This window comes from Crotalus tigris, unplaced genomic scaffold, assembly GCF_016545835.1.
Source record: "Crotalus tigris isolate CLP2741 ecotype Arizona unplaced genomic scaffold, ASM1654583v1 scf7180000024167.7108832, whole genome shotgun sequence".
Lineage (NCBI taxonomy): Eukaryota > Metazoa > Chordata > Lepidosauria > Squamata > Viperidae > Crotalus > Crotalus tigris.
Window position 1 is genome coordinate 2,234,765 of NW_024100417.1, and position 19,401 is coordinate 2,254,165.

Below are 19,401 nucleotides of genomic sequence, written 5' to 3' on the forward strand. Positions count from 1 at the left end.
TATTCAGATTAAAAACAAGCAAACAAACATATAAATAATATATTGACAGACCACATCAGTAGGAAAAGGAGAAGAAAGAAAAATAATGGGAATGGACCAACAATTAAAATCCTACTCTTGACCAGAGTGAGGAGCAGCTGCATTCCAGTTTCTATGTCCTGATGAAACAGCCACAATTTTACAGACTTTTGAAAAGCTGGCCAGGAAGGGACTATTCTGATGTCTGGAAGCGGTTATTCCAGAGGAACAGAACCATATATGACAAGGAAGGTTTCTGAGTTTCCTGCATGTGGCATCTCCTTTACTTGAGTCAGGCCAGTCTTATTAGGATCTGGGAGAAGGTGGTCCTGTAATTCTGATTTTAACAGCCAGATTTTCTATTTCCAAAAATGGAAAGCTTCCAAACATTTTCTTTCTTTCTTTCTTTCTTCTCAGTAAGCTTTAAGAGAGCTGCTAATGGAACCTAACACTGCTCTCTCTTTGATAAAACTAAGTTGCCTGGTTGGAGGCTATTTATCACACCACTGAATAATCAGACTCCTTCTGATTTATTTATTTATTGCTCCCATAATCTGACACAGCTCTCCTTCTAATCTACAGGGTCTCCATTGAATAATGTAATGTGCTTCATTGATCGGACACACTTCTCCCTTCCACCAACTATTTGACTAGATAAAAAATTCCTGACAGTCCAAAGGGCTGCAGTGATTTGGAAATAATAAGTATATCGCTTTTATGGGTTTTTAATTGTTTTTCTCATGTACAACATAGCTACTACTGTTTGCCATTTTTAATATTATTTGAATAAATTTAAGATCATAAGGAAAGGCTTGCTAGATCAGCTCAAAACTCTCCTTTCCCATCCCAGTCCTGAGTTTGCACCGTGTTGGAAAAGGAAAGTAATCAGGTTGCACAAGTGGAGGTCTTGTTATGTCAAGAAACAACTACTCTAGAGCCATTTTTGATGGAAGCATACCCTGCCAGTTCTGTCTTTGCTTATGCATTTTAACATGCACATAGAAGCATGAGTTTTAAAAATGACAAGGAGTAAACAGCCAGAATGAATAATAAAGCAATTAGCAAAGCAACACTGACTCCCCTTAGAAATGTGCAAAGCCATGAGAGAGAATAAAACTCTTTCTCCTGCACTTGGGTGTCAGAAAGTTGAAAAGCTGGATGAGGTATTTTATTTGTAACAAAACAGAAGGTATTTGGTGGGTTGAAGGGTCTTGAGTTAACCAACGAGAAATAGGCAATTATACTGAGATTTCAGCAATATTGCATGCAGAACAAAAACTGATTATCTTGGGAAGATGCTTTTATCTTCCTCCTCTCTCTCAGAATGCAAAGTTAAGCAGAAAACCAGAGGATAAACTGAGTTGGAAACCAAGCATCACTGGTTAAAACAGTATCTCTCAGTTATGGTCTGCAAATAGAGTTAGAAGACTTGAGAAATTTAAGATGCTAATTACAGGCTATGATATTCTTGAATAGTGTGATAAATACAAAATGTAATCAGAGCTCACTGCTTTTCAGGATAGTATTTATGCAACCCTATTGTAGTGCTATAAGAAACCTGTTTAGCTTCAGCCTTCCCCACAAGGATATGTTTTCAGGGGAGAATTTAAAAAAGTGACATTGGCAGCCATGACTGTGTAACTAAAGCCCTGCTCCTTTCTACATGTCTTGCTTGATGCTTGCCTGCAATATTGAGGTTTCAACTCCCATGTTTCCCAAGCAATTTCCACCAGGGATGGCAAGGAGGATTGTAGGAAACAGATTCTTCCAGCTAGTTTCTTAGTGTCCCAAAGGTGCACATGTATAATTTACCCGGCAAAACATAACCTATAAAATTTCAGTCAGTTTTATAAACATATAAGAGTATTTTTAAATTAAATGTTCATTCAAGTTGTTTTTAAACTTGACATTAAAGATAATTAAATCTGAGCAAAACGACTTACCCAACTTCGTGTTCATTTTTTTCCAGCTTTGATGAAAAGATTTTTTGGTTGGTTACTTAGTTGCATTTGTCACATGATTGCTGAGATGCTGCCCTTCTTGATTTTATTTCCCATCACTCTCTTTGTCTTCCCAGGTTTTAAAATTTAAAATTCCATCTAATGGGCTTCACTATTCAGGGGCCCATAATTTTATTAATAATGCCATCAGATCATATGCTTTAAGGAGGATGAGAATGGTGAAAACAAAGAAGAGAAAAGGAAATAGCATTGGGAAAGAATGAACTTTTTGCAAGATTTTAACTTCATCAGGTCATCATCTTTTTTGTAATAAATAGAGAAGTTGGAAGGAACACATCAAACATGATTCTAAGTAATGAAAATGACTAGGGAGCAATAGCATGATTTTAAAAACTATGAATATTCATGGGGGTAGAAGAGAAAAACCTGGCCAAGTGCTTTTCCATTGAGGTTAACACTTAGATGGGGTTGCAGACCTGGGCTACAAAGTCTGCATTACCAGTAGGTGGCAATAAAGCATTAGAGCAGCGGTTCTTAACCTGTGGGTCGTGACCCCATTTGGGGTCGAACGACCATTTCACGGGGTCGCCAAACAACGCAGTCCGCCATTTTTTTCCCCTTTTCCTTAGCTGTGCTACTCCCTTTTATTCTATTGGCTTTTGAAAGCCAATAGAATAGACTCTCTTGAATAGAGTCTAATTCTATTGGCTTTCAAAAGCCAATAGGAATTGTCCAGGCTGTCTCTGCCCTGCTGAGCCCACCAAAAGTCCCATTCTGCAAACAGTGCTGCAAGTTGTCTGAAGCGAAGGCGAGCTGTCTGGAAGGTTCCACCCCTCCCTGCTGAGCAACTACTAAAAATGTAAGTAAAAGAGGGCCAGGCTGGAAGGTGGGAGGCCGGCGGGTGAAGGGAGGGTTGCTGGAGTGTGTGGGGCCTGGCAGGTGCCTTACCTCCCTTGGGCTGGGCCAGCTGGTGGCCCAGCCAGTGGTCGGCCTGCTCCGTCTCTGCCGCTTGCCAGCTACGCCTCGGCCGGCGCAGGGGGCGGCACCATGCATGCGTGGCGCTCCCGGGCAGGGAAAGTCCTTGACTAACGACTGGTTGGGTAGTCCTCGACTTACGACCGGTTGGGTAGTCCTCAACTTACAACTGGTTGGGTAGTCCTCGACTTACGACTGGTTGGGGGGCGCAGCATTAAAAAGGCTGAGAACCACTGCATTAGAGCTTTCTATATCTCTTTGCTACTATCTGGTGGTCTTCTGGAATTTTACCGCCCAGATCTGGTCAACCGGTTTAAGGCACAACTTAGTATAACGTGGCCAAACTCCTGAGAAATGGGATGGGGAACCTTCATAGTAGAATTCTGAACTTTCCAAGAATCATCAGGATAAAAAAGATCTCTAGACAGTGGCACTAGCCTAGAATATTTTAGTGCCACTGTCTAGAGAGTAGAAAGTGATCGTTCAAAATGCTTAAGGCCTGTCAAGTAATTTTGTAAGCTCAGCGGAAAATTGCTTCCTTGATAGCATAAAACATTATCCAACTGGTTTCTATTATGTTTATGATCCTCAAATCAGATGCCAAAGGCCAATCAGGGACCTGCCAACTGTCCATTATCTTGGAAAGGTAGAAAGAAGAAATTTTAAATGTGCTAGCATAGATTTATAAAGTCTCTGAATTCTTGCTGTACTATAAGCAATCAACTCTTCTGTTAGGGCTTCTTTTTTTTGTCTGCAGTAAAAATTCTAAACTAGTTGTACTGTATCTTGGAGGCGTCTATCAAGTCTCGCCAAGAACTGAATTAAGAGCTGAGGATCTAGAAATCTGTGATTTCCTGCAAGCCCGAGTGTTAAATCTGACAAATGTAATGCCTTATTCCAGTGGTGGCGAACCTATGGCACAGGTGCCAGAGGCAGCACTCAGAGCTCTCTCTATGGGCACATGCGCCGTCACCCCAGTCCTAGGCCTTCAGTTGGGTTTTATAAAACCTTTTTGCTTTAGGCCTCCACCACCGTGTACAAAAAAAAAAAAGGTTCAATCAATCAGTCAATTTCAACTTCTCACAGGAAAAAAAAAAGATCTTGCAAAGTTGGAATTGATTGATTGAACTTTTTAGTCCCACCCAGTCTGCTGTTATCACTGCAGCCAGACCCACCCAATGGGCCACACCCACCCAATGGGCCACACCCACCCGGCACCCGACGATGTATAAGTGGGTTTTGGGTTGCAGTTTGGGCACTCGGTCTCTAAAAGGTTTGCTATCACTGCCTTATTCTGTCAGCGGCTGGCAGTGCTGAGGTTATTAAGCCAACTTTAGTAACAGTAGGATAAATGGATCCCAAATATTGAAATTGTTATATATCTAATTTTGGTCCTTTCTATTTATGTGGGCTTCTTTTTCCAGTGCCTTTCTTTGCCCCACACTTTCTGGTATTTAAAAATCTGCTTGTAAAGTAGCCATATTCTTAATGCAAAAGGGAAGTGACATGGCTTATTTTTTTTCCCTCTTGATTTGTGCCTTTCTCTTGATTTATGGGTCATTTGAGTAATACATAGCAGCCGCCTACACACATTCTCCTGTTTCTGTACATAATAGCCAGGCAGTGAGTGCAGCGTATCAGTAAGGGATAGGGCATCTTGTTCAAAGAAAGTGGATTATAATTGAAAGTCCTAGGATTCTCCAGGGAAAAAGCAGAGCTCTTTTAAGTGTCTGACCCACAAAGTCCCCTATCTTCAATCACTGCAGAGAATGCCAGAGGTCATGTGGAAAAGGGTATCTGGGGCATTAGTTAGAAATCATCCTTCTTCTTTATACTGTCTATGTTATTTGCTTGCAGGTTTCGGTGAGATCAAATGTACAGCTTAAGTACGACAGATCAAAGAAGGGACCTATTCTCTGCAATAAGTTCTGGGATATCACTTCATAGCTCTTCACACACACACACACACACACACACACACACACACACACACACACACTACATACACACATAGAGATATGCCAACCTAACCTTTCTAGTCTGTACTCTTCTATTTGCACTCCTGGAGAGTCAGCTGTTATGATCCAGAACTCCGTGTTAGCTTTATCTTATCTTACTGGACAGGCCCCCTTTCCCCTTGATTATGATTTTTTTAAAAAAATAATTTTAAAAGAGGAGGTAGGCTTTCTTGGTTAGTAGCTGGGTATCACTTCCTAGAAAAAGAGGATAAATAATTATTCTCTAGATGCTAAATATTTGAGTCTTAAGAATGACTAATAATGGGTGACTCACTTGGTAGTTATTTCCAGTAGTTTCTTGTACCTGACGCTGAATATTCATCTCCCCAATATGACTGATGTATCTTCTACTGCGCTCTACCTTGCTTTGGGCTTCATCATCATGGTGTCTTCTAAAAGAGTTGAAATTACAAACCCCAGGATTTCAGCCATGCTGAAATTCTGGAAATTGTATCCCCAAAACATTTAGAGCACTCCACATTGAGGAAGGTGGGAATTACATAGGAAAAAGGAAGGTCTTATTTGATTGCCCTGGTTACTGATCTGCCCAGTTCTTTCAACTCAGAGCTGCCTCCTCCTTTGCCCAAATGCAATAGCCTGACCTGCTGTGATCTCTGAAGTTTGTTTGTCTTTAACACAGTGAAAGATTGCTTCTAGGAAAAAGTGTGCCAAGGAGTTGAAACAAGCTCCCTCTGCATTCAGTCTGTGTATCTTCTTACATTTAATTGGTGTTCTTGCAGTGCTTCAAAGATAAGCTATTGAAAGGCCTGGATCTGAAACTGAAACACTATTAAGCTCTTTCTAATCCTTCATTATTTCTGCTATTCACTGATGGCACAATATGCCATTAGCGTAGAATCTAAAATTTAACCACATCAGCAAAGAATCCTATACACTTTTGTGAACTTTATTTCCTTCAAGAATTTGCCAGCTTTCAAATAAAAATCCTAATAACAAGTATTGTAACTTTTCTAAGAGCTGTCCAGCACTTGCAGTGCTGAATATAGTCTGAAAACATTAGAATAAGACACGGTCAAGTCTTATTGTAATGTTTTCATACTGTATTCAGCACTTCAGATGCTGGACAGCTCCTAGAAAAGTTACAATACTGTAGTTATTAGTAGGATTTTTATTTGAAAATAGGCAAATTATTGAAGGAAGTAAAGTTGTTAGGAAGTTTCCCAAGACAAAATCTTAGTATTGTGAGATTTATGACAACTTTATGAAAGATTACACCACTTGGCAGAAAACAAAAATGCCTTCTAAGTTTAAAGAAAGAAATAATTTTTACATTTTTTACGCCATCAGTTATCAAGATACTAACTTGTGAAAATATAGTCATTACAGTCTATTTTTAGCCATCATCAACATCAATAATTTGTGAATCAGTTATGACTTTATTTACTGAGAAAAGGACAGTCTGAATTGGACAGTAATGATATTGGTGCAAAGTGCCAAAGCAACATAATTTCTTACCTGGCTAGATAATTTTTTCTTTCTGTTCTACTTTCAGAATGATTCAAGGCAACACAATATGAAGCTGTTGCTTAAACCAGGGCTTTTCAACCTTTTCACCTATTGTACCACTTTTAGGATATGGTAACATCCGAGTACCACCAGTCACCTAGCAAGGTGTCAAAAACATGATGACCACAAAAAAGGGGGGGGGAAGTGATGAAGTACAGGTAGTCCTCAACTTACAACAGTTTGCTTAGTGACTGTTTGAAGTTACAATGGCACTGAAAAAAGCACCCCCCAAGCCACAGCCGAGCAAGACACCTGCCTGCCCATCTGGTGGCGCTCTTCCTCCTGTCGGAGGTTTTCATTGTTGTGAGCATTTCTGTTGAGGATTGGCACTGGGGGTGGGGTGGGGGGTGTTTGGTTTTTATTCCCCCCATCTGCCGGGTGGTTGCAGCAGGTTTTGGACACTTCACATGACCCTGGGACACTGACCATCATAAAATGAATCAGTTGCCAAGCATCTGAATGTAAATCACAAGACCCAGGAGAGGCTGCAACATTCCAGCTGATCAGCGCTTTTTCTGGGCTCAGCAGAAGCTCCAGGATCAGCTCTGAGCTCCACCTGGAACTTGGCATTGATCCTGGCACTTCCGCTGAGCCCTGACAGCCTCGAAGAAGCACTGCTCTTGGTGCTTCCACTGAGCCCTGACAGCCCTGCAGCTCCAGCCATCTCTCGCTCAGGCTTGTGAGGTGCTGCCACCGGTTCAGCTCATTCCCCTCCGCCTCCCACTTTTCTGGGATGGTCGCGTACCACCTGCCAGGTGCCAATGTACCACAGGTGGTACCTGTACCACTGGTTGAAAAGCCCTGGCTTAAACTATTCTTGAATGATTACTAAGCATATTGGTTCAGGCTGATTAAAGTTTTTGTGTGGGCTCTAGAGGGTCACAAGTAACAATTTTGAAGATTGAGATATGTGAATTTCCATTAAAAATGAATTAATGAATTCTAAATTACAGTGAAATTTGGTATAATTCCTTGACATATTCTGTTTAGAGAATAAATGCTAAAGCAGAAAGAAAACCAAACATCTTAACTAAAGTGCTTTCAGTGCTGGCTCATTTAACAAAGTAACTAGTTTAACATTATGTTAGTGACATTTCCTCCAGCTGTGTTCATTTGCATGTGCTTTGATATTATACCTACACTTTGGCCATCATTTGGATTGGTGTTCTGCAGATATGTTAGATTTCAGCTTTCATCTTCCCTGGCCATAATGGGTAAAAGCAATATTAACTGAAATTATTAGAGCTGTATTCCAGCTTATCTGAAAAGTGCCAATTAAGGGAAGCTGATTAAGCTGGTCCTGGGAGACAATATGAAATACTAAATAGATTGAAAGAAAGTGTTGTTTCTGAAGAGAGAAAACTTGTTCATAAGCAATAGTGAATTAGAAAATGCTTGGCTAATGTTGGGAAGTATATAAACTAGAAATAGCCATTCTGTTACAGTTGTTCTGTATGCCAAGCACAGTAAGTATGATTTGGAGTATCTCCTTGGGCAATCAAATGTTCTCAGCCTATAGATTTGCCTGCAAGTCAGCATGGGTACTGAGTCATTGTAAGCAAAAAGATATCTTGTTTGAATGGAGACTTTGTCTGAGAAACCCATTCTTCTTGGCTTTGGTGTATTTATTTATTGCATTATTTGGTCTGATTCTTCAGTTCTAATTCCCTAGATTACTTCTGATAGCTGCCTTGTCAATTTCAGCAGAGTTCAATCATTTCTGGATGTGTATAATTATTTGGAAAACAAAACACTTAATATTATTGTTTTAAAAAAATCAGTTGAGAATCAGTGCAAAAAAACCCCAAAAAACCTAGGGAGGTTTTTGTCAATTCCATTTCTGAACTGAAAATACATCTATCCAGGCTCTACATAATTTTTTCTGTTTTTTCCTTCCCCCCCCCTCCACCCCCCAGGAATCTTTTGGATAAAGATACATTCTCCAAGTCTGACCCATGTACGTAAGTGTTGCATGAACATTTCTTCAAGATGAGTTTTGATTACAGTATTTGGGCTTTGTTCACAACATTTCTTGTCCCCAACGTATGGGTCTATGTTGCAAATGTGTGCAAATTACAATTTTAGGGCAAAAAAAAATCCAACTTAAATATTTTTAAGAACCATTAATTTAAATCTGGGAAACATAATACATAATTATAATTACTGGGATTTAGTAAATGCACAGAAATGTATTAAGTGTGTGGCTGATTGCAGTTTTCACCAGTCAGGTGATTCGCTTTGAATGTATAAAATGAGTATAGATAGAGTGAATTTCTCCTTTGTATTAAACAGAAAAAGCTCTGAAAGGTAGATATTCATGCCTACATAGCAATTATTACACCCAGCATAGGTCTCTAAACTAGATTATACAGTATATATAATTATTCTCCTGATATATATTTCAAGCACATTTGAAAACCAGAATTAATAGTTTATTATCTCTGGTCCTCAATTCGTCGGCTTCAATAATCGCATTGCCTATATTTGTGAGATATGTGCTGTCCAGTGCTTTTATTTTATTTTTATTTTAGTTCTGTATCATCCTTTTCCCCAACAGAATGAAGGTAACGGTGCATTGATTGCTAATATATGTTAACTGACTCTCCTAGTTTGAAGCTTATGTTTGCAAAATAAGCACCATCTGTATGCATGATGCAGGGAAATAACTGGTTTTGGAGAACCTTAACCTAAACCACCTTGAGTGCCAGAATAAACAGAAAGAACACGGTATAATATTAGGTATATGAGAAAAGTTGTCAGAAATGCCAGAATAAGTTAGATTTTTAAAATTATGTCTACTAATGGATGCCACTGGGAACGGAGACAACTCACAGAACCCAGTAAAGCAGGAGTGGGGAACGATGGCCCTTTTATGACTTGTGGACGTCAACTCCCAGAATTCCTGAGCCAGCCATGCTAGCTTAGGAATTCTGGGAGTTGAAGTCCATAAATTATAAAGGGGCCATAGTTCCCCAACACCACCTCTGCAGCAAAGATTGGCCAAACTTTGTGGTCTTAGAATGTAATTAGCACAGTGGGAATAGTATGGAGTAGCTTGGAAATGTCATGGAAGATGTTGTGACAGAAATGTTGTGACATTTCTGAACAGTAGTATTTTGCACTGTAGCACGTTGTTGCATATTCAATTTGTGAAGTTCTAGTTTCTTTGATTAGCACTGAGATTACAACTAGTATGTATAAATCCTTAGGCAGATAAAAGACATGATCAGCAGAACATGAAAAAAAAAAAGCTTAGTGGGACATCCTTTGCTCTCTGGCAGCTTCTCTTCATTAAAGTCTCATTAATCATTTTTACATTTTTTGCTATGCTTTAGTAATGGGGAGCAATTGAATGGGGAGCCAAATATATTAGTGAAATACATTATTGGGTAATTTTAAAATCTTGTTTGGTTTTCTGTGGTTTCTTTGCTAAATCATGAATGAGCTACAGTTCTCTGATTCTGCATTTAGCATAGTAGTAGAGTAGGCTTTGATAGGGGTAGCCACAAGGAGATCAGATGGTAAAAGCAGCATCACTGTGTCCCAATTCGAGTTAGTTATTATTATTTTTAAATGCATGTCATGTACAACCTTGTGATGTTGCTTTTTCATCTTGCCTTTATTATTTGTATAAATAAGTAGAGGCAGCAAAACATACCTAATATTCTTTGTCCTCTTATTCCCCCCCCCCCCAACAACAGCAACTCTGTGAGGGGAATTGAGCTAAGAGAGAAAGAGTGGTCTTTCCTGCCTGAATTGGGAATAGAACTCACAATTTCCTTGTTTCTAGGACGGTGCCTTAACCAGTAGACCACATTGGGTCTCTTGTCACTTTTGTCATTTTGTTGAAAGTATTTGACTTATAGAAGCAAGTATCCACCTCTCAGTAGAAGGAGCACTTCTCCTGTGGCCCTTTCTCTGCTTTACAGCCCAGCTGCTTCATTGCTATTTATACAGAAGGGGAAGCAAGAAAAAAAAAAGTTTGTTGTAGGAAGGGTCCAACCCAAAACTGGAATCAAAGAAACATGGCAGAAGTTTCTCTTTATGGATTTGGACAATAAATTAAGGCTACAACCCAAAAGCTATTGGTTTAGTTATTCCTTTTATTTATATTCTATTTTTTATTCTAGGAACTCAATGTCTCCTCCCCCTACTTTGTATTATCTTCACAAAAAATAGGTTAAGCTGAGAAGTTTTCACAAAAAATATATAGCTTAAGCTGAGAGAAGACAGTGAATCCTAATCATCTGTTGAAGGTTTTTTGTTGTTATTGAGGAACTGGGGATTAAATCTGAATTTTCCATGTTTGTTTATTTATTAAACTTCTATGCTACCCATCTTGCCAAGGTGAGTCTAGTTTTATTCAACAGAGTAAACCCACTGAATCTAATGAATTTGGATGGAATTAAGCTGCAGTGGTTTTTGTTCTTTCTGACAAGAGTTCTAGTGACACTAATTTTAGTATAGGACTTGCCTTAGCATGTGGTAGTTCCCAGTTGAATGTGATACAACTTCTGATTCCAAAAGAGCCTTTCTTTTTCCTCATATGAGCTAAGGCAAATAACTCTTGTGCTATTCCATTATGTGGGAAGACAATAGTAATCAATCATACTCATGAAATTTATGTTACTCAGATTAATGGAGCTGAGATGTAAAAGTAAAGGATCCATTCTTTTGAGCTGATGGGGCAGAGGGGTTAGGATGCTGAGTTGAAATACTCGCCTAACCAGTTTCTGGCAGTCAGTTTACCTCATAAGATTATTATGAAGATCAAACACAAATACAAAAAAAAAAAAGAGATGGTAGATGTTTAAAATGTCACACAGTTCAAAATGTGCTCCTTAGATATGATTTGAATCTAAGGCCTAATCAAATCACAAGTTCTAGCATTTGTTGCAATTAGTTTCCATTCCAGTTTTCCATTATAACCTAGACCTAGAATCCACCCCATTCTTGCCTTTTTGAGCTTGCAGGGAAATGCTTTTTCATTAATAGCAAAAAGGAAAAAGAAGTTTAGATGTTATTTTTGGGTTCATAGAAATAATCTTTTAAAAGAAAAAAAGGGTAAAAAAAAGAAATAATGCACCACAGCTTTACAATTTTCAGGAATCCAGTCCTCTCCCTCCTCTCCAATCTCATCATTGGGGGATCAAGCTTCAGTAATTGTGTTTAGCTTTTCATCTTGCAGAAGCTTGTGAAGTCTGCCTAATACAGTCTGTGCTATGTGACACTAGAGCTAAATTCTTTTCTTTGTGCCTGTGGCTTAGTAACTTGTGATTTTTTCCCCTCTTTACAGTGTGTGTGCTGTATACTCAGGGCATAGAGACCAAACAGTGGAGAGAGGTATGTAACTTGTGTGTTAATGGAAAATTTTGTGTGTCAGAAAAGTAGTGACTCTCCAGCAGATCGTGTCTCCTGGATTTCATTCTGCTTTCCTGCCTCTTACAATTCTTGCAAATCCCATTCTTGCTTTGTGCCTCAATCTTTTTTTTTTTTTTTTTTGTGCTTCTTTATCATCTGAAAAGCAGACTAGGTTAAAGGCATTTGATGAAAATTGTTGGTTAAAAATGGAGGATAGGAAGATGAATTAAGGGGCTGAATTTTAGACATAAAAGAGAGAAAAAAAGCAAAACTCCATCAACTTTTGTGGGTTATTATTTATTCTGCAGACTCTCACTTTACTTTCTGCTAGGTCATGTCTGAGATTGAAATGCCGGAGGAGAAAAAGTAACCTGGAATGAGAAACAGAAGGGATAGAAGCTGCAGATGGGTGGGCAGGTTTCCACTCCTGTCGTCTCCCTGAAACACAAACTTGTTGCTTTTAAAAATAAGTCCTCCTACTACTCTCTTCCTACTTTTACATATTTTCACACACAGCTGCTGCTGTGTGGGTGCTGGGGGGAATCCTATGCATTATTTCTTTGGCTCCATGATGTAACATTATGAGTGGGAAAGACATGGATAATAAAGGTACTTGCCCCCCCCACTTGTCCTTAAATGCAAATTGTACTGAAGGGTCCAAATAATTATCCTTTCTGTTTACAAGCCTCCTGATTTTCTTCACAGGTTTTTCTGCCCCTCTGCCCCCCAAATCATAGAGAAGAAACCTGTAGATATTTTAGTTTTGGATCTGTAAATTGTTCTTGGCACTTATCAAAGCCATCATCGCAAGAGACAGCCACTTACACATGATTATATAGTGTTGAGTAATTTAACAGTTTGCAGACCCCTGAGGACTGTGGAACTTGTGGATGACAATTTTCCTGATGAGAGGATATCCATGGATATCTGTTCCCTGAGGTCTTTCCTCTCCCCCAGCTCATGAATAGCTGAGCTGCCCAAGTGACTTGGTGCCCCTGCAGGAGGCTTCAAGGCAGTTTAGCAAGATGTTTAGTAGGGATATGCCTGCCATATTGCACTGGGGAATGAGCCTAACTAATTTTCTACTGCTTTTCCTTTTATCTAAAGACTTAGCTTGCTTTAATGAATCATTATTGTTTTGCATTTTGTTATGAAATTAATATCCTGAAGTGGCTTAATTTCAAGCTCTGTGAGCAAGATGGGGTAAAAAGTAATAGAATAAATAAATAAAATATTGCTTCTTCATTTAAGGTACAGGGAGGGAAGTGACATGGCTCCACATTGAATGCCTGTTCTGCACTTAAAAGCTAGCTTCACATAGACTTATTTGATTAGTAAATTAACCTATTTTTAGATTCATACAATATTCTTTTCCTGATGACTATGTTTTATTTAACACAGGTTTATGAAGCATGCAGTTCTATGTAATGGCTGTTATAAGAAATTAATTTCCTACTCCATTTTACAAAGGAATGGGAGAGGCCTCAATAATTTTGCTGATTGCCAATGTAGTTACTTTTTGTAGAATAGCAAGAAGGGAATATGTTGATGTTGCCACAATATGAAAAAGAGCAGATGGTGCTCTCCCACCCCACCATCCCATTCCAATAATGTTGAAGTCTATCTCTGTTTTGCTCAGTTACATGGCTGTTGCACTCCCATGAGTGCTTTCTATAAAGACTTCCAGTAAGGAGAGAACCTCTCTGTTCTATGAAATAAACTATTTGGAAACAGCACCACTGAGGTTTTGTTATTTATTTCTCAGGAGCAATTCCATTATTTTTGCAGAAGAAAAGGGCCCCAAGATTTTTCTATAAGCACTTAAGGATGGCTTAGCAACTACATCACAGTTGGCAAAGGAACCGATCTGGTCAGACTTTGTAATGTTGTTTTCTAAAGATTTTGGACCCCAGAATTCTCAGCCAGTAAAGGCAATGCATCTGGAGTCCCTCATTTTGGAAAAAAGCTTGCCTTCTTAGAATGTGGACTCATCTCTAGTCTGTCATTTACCCATTTCAAAAGAATTTACCATTCTTTTAGGAGTACTTTTAAGGGCAAGGTTCACTCTTCTGTTCCTTTTGCATCAGGACAATAAGCAATATGGGGGCTTATCTTGGGATTCTCTCATTTTACCAAGCTAAACTTCAAAAGTGGAACAGATACATCACTGTTGGATGTGCCTTATTGTGATTGTTTTAGATCAGTTGCTATGGCTTTTCCAGACTTGAAGTAATCTAGATATTTTTGACATAGCTGTCACCATCCTTAGTCATTATTGGCTAGGGGTGATTGGAACTAGTATAACACATACGAAGTGCATATGGTTAGAGAAGGCTTCTTTAGCGAATTTGGAGCAAATAGTTGTAATCAAAGAATGAGCATGTGTGTCTTTTCTTATCGTTATCAAATTCCCAAGTCCCAAAAGAATCTTTCTGGCTGTTGGCAGTAAGCTAGTCATCCAGCATTTTTCCCCAACTGACAATTGTCTCTCAAAATTGGTGTCACAATCTGTGTAATTATTAGACCATATCACCGGATACTGTTTCTGCTAAGAGTTAAAGTAGTAACAGAAAGCAAAAGTACAAAGTGTTTAACCAAGAAGTCCCTGGTTCAGATCTCACTGCAAGTGTGAATTTGGGTGAATTCAGCCAGGCCTCCCCCATCCTTCTTTTGTAATAGAAATATACAACAGATACAAAGATACAAAATCTCTCTAGCTGAAATCAGGGTATCTCCTCAACACTGCTGATTGAGCAGTTGAGCTGATGAACTGTGGGCTCAAGATCACTTTGCTGCATTTCCTCTGGAATATTAAAGTGGACAATTTCCCAGTGGAAACTGCCTTCTGGGATCTTTTCTCTTTCCTAGAGCCAAAGTGCTGTCTTTGTCCAGTTGCTCTGTGTTTGTTCTTTCATTGCTGTGCTTTGGACAACCAAAATCAAGTGCTGCATTTTTTTCCCATATTAGTCATAGATAAAAAAAAATCAGTATGCACTGCCCTGTATCTGAATATGTGTTGGATTCCCTGAGTTATATCTTATTTGATTCTGCACTAATAAAATCATGACTTGAAACGTATTTTCATAGATATCCTTTCCTCTTTCCCCCTCCCCCCTTTGCTCTTTTCCTTTTCCTTTCCTCCTATTGATACATCCCTTTCCAGTCCTGAAACTTCTCCTGGACTGTCCCACTGGAAAATTGTAAGAGTAGAGTCCCCTATTCAAATATAAAATTGCATGAGAGAGAGAGAGAGAGATTAACTTTTTCCTCCAACATATCCATTTTTTCATATGGTGGATGAGGTGAAATTAGAAATGAAATATTCAAGCTTGTGACTTGTTCTCTGGAATGACATGATCCAGAAAAAAAAAAATCTCTTGATTCTCCAACATGTACATGGGCAAAATTAGCTGAAAGGTAGACATCTTTCAGGCAGATCATCTTCTCTTGTTATTTCTCTTAGAACCAAAATTATTCCCTTTGATTCATATAGAATACTGCAAAGCTGAATTGCTATCATTTTCCTAAGTTGAGAATTCAGTCCATTTTATGTTTCCATTAAAATACAAAGTTCCATTGGTATAGAATTAACTTTAATTATTAAATGCAGCCTTCCCCCACACAACACTGAACAATTCATCTGCTGCTTGTCTGGATGTTTTATGGCTTTTTGCATTTCTCTGCTGTGGATATAGATTACTAAAATGAAATGGTTATTAATATTATAACTCATCACAGACATAGTTCCCTAAAGTATTGGTTCATATTTGAAAATAACATTTGAGGCTTATTTTGTCCTTATTTTTTCCCCTCCCAACTGCCATATAGCTAATCTGTGTATATTGCTATTTTTTGTCAGTCCCCAGCAACTCACTGCCCAACAGATAATTTAAAAAGCTTGGGGGAAAAATTGAAAAGGTGGTAACTATCATGAGAAGACATGGAGAATGAACTAGGAAACTGAGCTTGTTCAATATCTGAACAAATGCCCCTGGCTTAATTACAGCCCCCAGTTATAAGCAGACATTCAGAACAATTTGCTTGTCACTGCAGTAGTTCAGAAGTGCTCCTACTATAGATCAGTGTTTTTCAGCCTTATCAACTTTAAGATGCATGGATTTCAGCTCACAGAATTCCCTTACAAAAGATGCTAAGTTTGAGAAACACTGTCCCGAATCATAGAAAGAAGCCAATTGAAGTTTAAGGTGACTGGGGATGCCTGAGATATTATACCAGTTTGATATCTGGAATATCTGGGAGGAAGGAAATCTCTCATTGGCCTTTGTTTCCAAACTAATGGTATGATTTGGGCTAGATGAAACATAGGTTAGAGAGAACCTCTTCTCACATTTCCCTGGACATTTGAAATCTCCTTTTGGAAGCTGCTAGGTAAACAGGGGAGTCATACTGAGCTACACAGGTTGGGTATTGTGTGTTAGTGTGGGAAATAGAGAAGAGAGGTGGTGGTGGTGGTGGTATTAATGTCTATGAGACTGGATATTATGAAGATAATATTTTTAGTACAAGGATGGGGGAATGCCTCAAATCAAAGGCAGTACTTGGGATTGTGGGCATGTGGTATAGAAGGAATAAAAAACTACCTTAGATATTAGGCATGATTGTTGGTAGTGAGTTTTGCTCTTAGCCTAACCAGATGGCTAAACATAAATATCTCCATTGTTAGAAGAGTGAAGGTATTTGTACTTGTTTTTCATATAAAGTCAGAGAGGGGGAAGAGTCCTTCCCTTGTATGGACTGAACCCAACTGATCATTTGTTACCTCTTAATAAGAGTTGAACTAAATGTGATATTCAATGTGTCTGTATTGAAGGTAGATATTTTTAAATTGCAAATAGCAGTTGGTGGGTAGGAGGGACTGTCGTAGCAATTGTGATGGGGGAAACTTAAGCCTTTCCTTCCCTGGAAAGCTTCTGGAAAATACTTTGGTTGAGGGAGAGAGGGGGAGAATTGTCTTTAAGGGATCATGTTTCATTACTTCCTTAAAGTTTCATTTAATGCTTGGTTCTTCAATGTGAGTAGGGTAACAATTTGTCAAAGTCTTCCTAGATCTGATTAGCCTTGCAGTTCCCATAATTCTTGAATTCCATTGACCAGATCAGCAGAGACTTTTGGTTCTAATCATCTGGAGGTTTCATGCTGGGCAAGGCTGGCTTATACATTATGAGTAGCTAGATACGTGGCAGCTTGTAGATCTGAAAAAGTTCACTCTGAGGACAATTCCAAGGTTCTGTCAGTGGCATTTATAGAAGTCACAATGAATCTCAATTCATCTCTACTCATCTTAATAGAATAGGGTGCTTGGTGGAAATTGAATGCCAAACTGACAGGTTTAACCTTTTTTGAAGAAGTAAGAAGCTTCAAATATTAACCCTCTAAGTGGAATCAATTTACTTTATTTTTCTCTGCAGAGAGCAGCACTTGGTCGACCTAGTCTCTGCTCAGGAACTAAAGAAGGTCAAGCCTATTTAGGACTCAGAAAGGAGACCACCTGGGAACCATAAGCAAAATTGATCTGTAGGCAGAATTGAGGAGGTACCCTTCTCCTGCAAACCTCAACTATGTGAAAAAAGCATTGGCAGTAGAAAACCATTGTTGCTAAGAAAAATGCATGGTTAGATCTGAGAAGTCATCAGGAATTAAACTTGACTCAAGGATGTTTTTATTTTCACTGCAGTCATAGAAATTGTAACTGGGTAGTGAACCATGTTGCAGTTCAAACTTAGATCCAGTCACCTGCCCCAAGTAGGATGCCCAATAGCATTGAGCTTAAAACTGAAGAAATTAGCCTCAAACCAACACACGGTGCCTCTGCCTTCCCAAAAAGAACAGATGCTCAGTCCATAGCAACATGATCCTTTGGGGGATTTGCTAAAATCATCCCATATTATTATTATTTTAAGCTCTGTGTTTTCCTGCTAACAGATGCATACTGAAAGTGACTCAGTTACTGTAATGAAGTTCAGCATCTCTGTATGGCAAGCACACCAACTGTATGGAAATTAGTTTTAATTATATATTGTGTTTAGCTACTTCTTCAGTCAACAAAGTGTAAATATTTTGAATAAATCAATGTGGATTCTTTGCTAAACAAAATGGTGAAGGGGAACGCGAGAAAGGCAGAGAGCTCTGATGTTGCTCCTGGGATCTATTGGAGCCACATGTCATATATGTCCACATGCTCACAGTCATATATGTATCAGTTTTGAACTTCTTTATTACAGCATATTTAACACCCTCTCTTTTTACCTTTCTTTCCTTTTTCCTTTTCACATTTACTACATCTTTATTTGAAAGTACTTATATATGTAAAATCTTTTAATAAAAACTGTATTAGAAAAAATAAAAAATACATTAAAAATCAAAGCTCATAACAATCACATTAAATTTATACTTTTTAAAACATGAAGGCTTAAATTGCCTGAATTATACAAGAACTTTACAAAAGAAGAAGAATCCTAGTAAATATACCTATCTGGGAAAATTGTTCCAAAACTTGGAACAAAGGCCCTGTCCTATTATTAGGTGTTTCACATTGGAATATCAACCTCTCTTGCAGCCTTATTAAGGTTAGGGTTAAATTTGTAATAATGTAAGAAAGTTGTTTTTGACCCACCTTTCCCAATAAAATGCTTATTCAGATATGCCCGAGCTAATATAACCCTAATTCAAGAAGTTACAGTCTTTAAAAATCTGGTAGGCTGCTGTTTAGGCAGTGTTTCTCAAACATGGCAACTTTAAAATGGATGGACTTCAACTCCCTGGCTGGCTGGGGAATTCCAGAAGTTGAAATCACATCTTAAAAATTAAAAGTTTGAGAAACACCAGCTTAAGGAATATCATTCTAAAGCAACTTTCTTGCACTACCCAACTCCTAACTTGGAGCTCTTGATTCTCTAGGACAAGTTGAGGCTAGTGGGCACATTTGGCATTTTTGGAAACTGGGATTTTCAACACATTTGGAGTTTTTGAAGGCCCTGCAGGGCAGAGTTTGCCCAATTCCAAAATGGCACCAGAATTCTACCTGCCATTCCTTCTAGTTCGCCATCATACAAACTTGTATCTCTGCTTTACCTTCATCCTTTTTGTGGGCAGGTGGATACAGATTTGAAACAGCAGCCATGTCTAATATTTATTTTCTAAAAAAAAAAGCAATGGAACAAATTTGGGGCCCATATGCGCTCTTGAAGGTGAAGTTAAACAGAAGTCTTAATATAAACTACAAACATATTAACAAATGTTTTTTTTTAAATGCACAAATCAGGGGAAGGGAAATCAAAGAAGTTCTTGGTGATCATGTTGGCACCGTGTTATATTTTGAGCTCTGATAAGCCTTGTATTGTAAACTGTGTCTGGGCATAGTTGGAAAGTTCATTCTAAAATACAGAGGTAATTTTTTTTGAAGGAAACTAACAGGATGACATTTTTTACGGCACATAATAAATAACCCAGACCACATGTGTAAATAGCATGCCTGGTATATCTTCTTAACACAAATTTATAACTTACTCTTGTTTCCATTT

The 19,401-nt window shown here is 38.5% G+C and overlaps 1 protein-coding gene across 1 annotated transcript in view; it reads left to right on the forward strand.

The window, feature by feature from the left end:
• LOC120299010 (copine-5) overlaps nucleotides 1-19,401 on the forward strand; it is a 129,745-nt gene that overhangs the window by 20,803 nt on the left and 89,541 nt on the right. Inside the window, exons 2-3 of the mRNA XM_039323355.1 lie at nucleotides 8,416-8,456; nucleotides 11,796-11,842. Coding sequence (XP_039179289.1) covers nucleotides 8,416-8,456; nucleotides 11,796-11,842 — 88 coding nt within the window. The remainder of the gene's footprint in view (nucleotides 1-8,415; nucleotides 8,457-11,795; nucleotides 11,843-19,401) is intronic.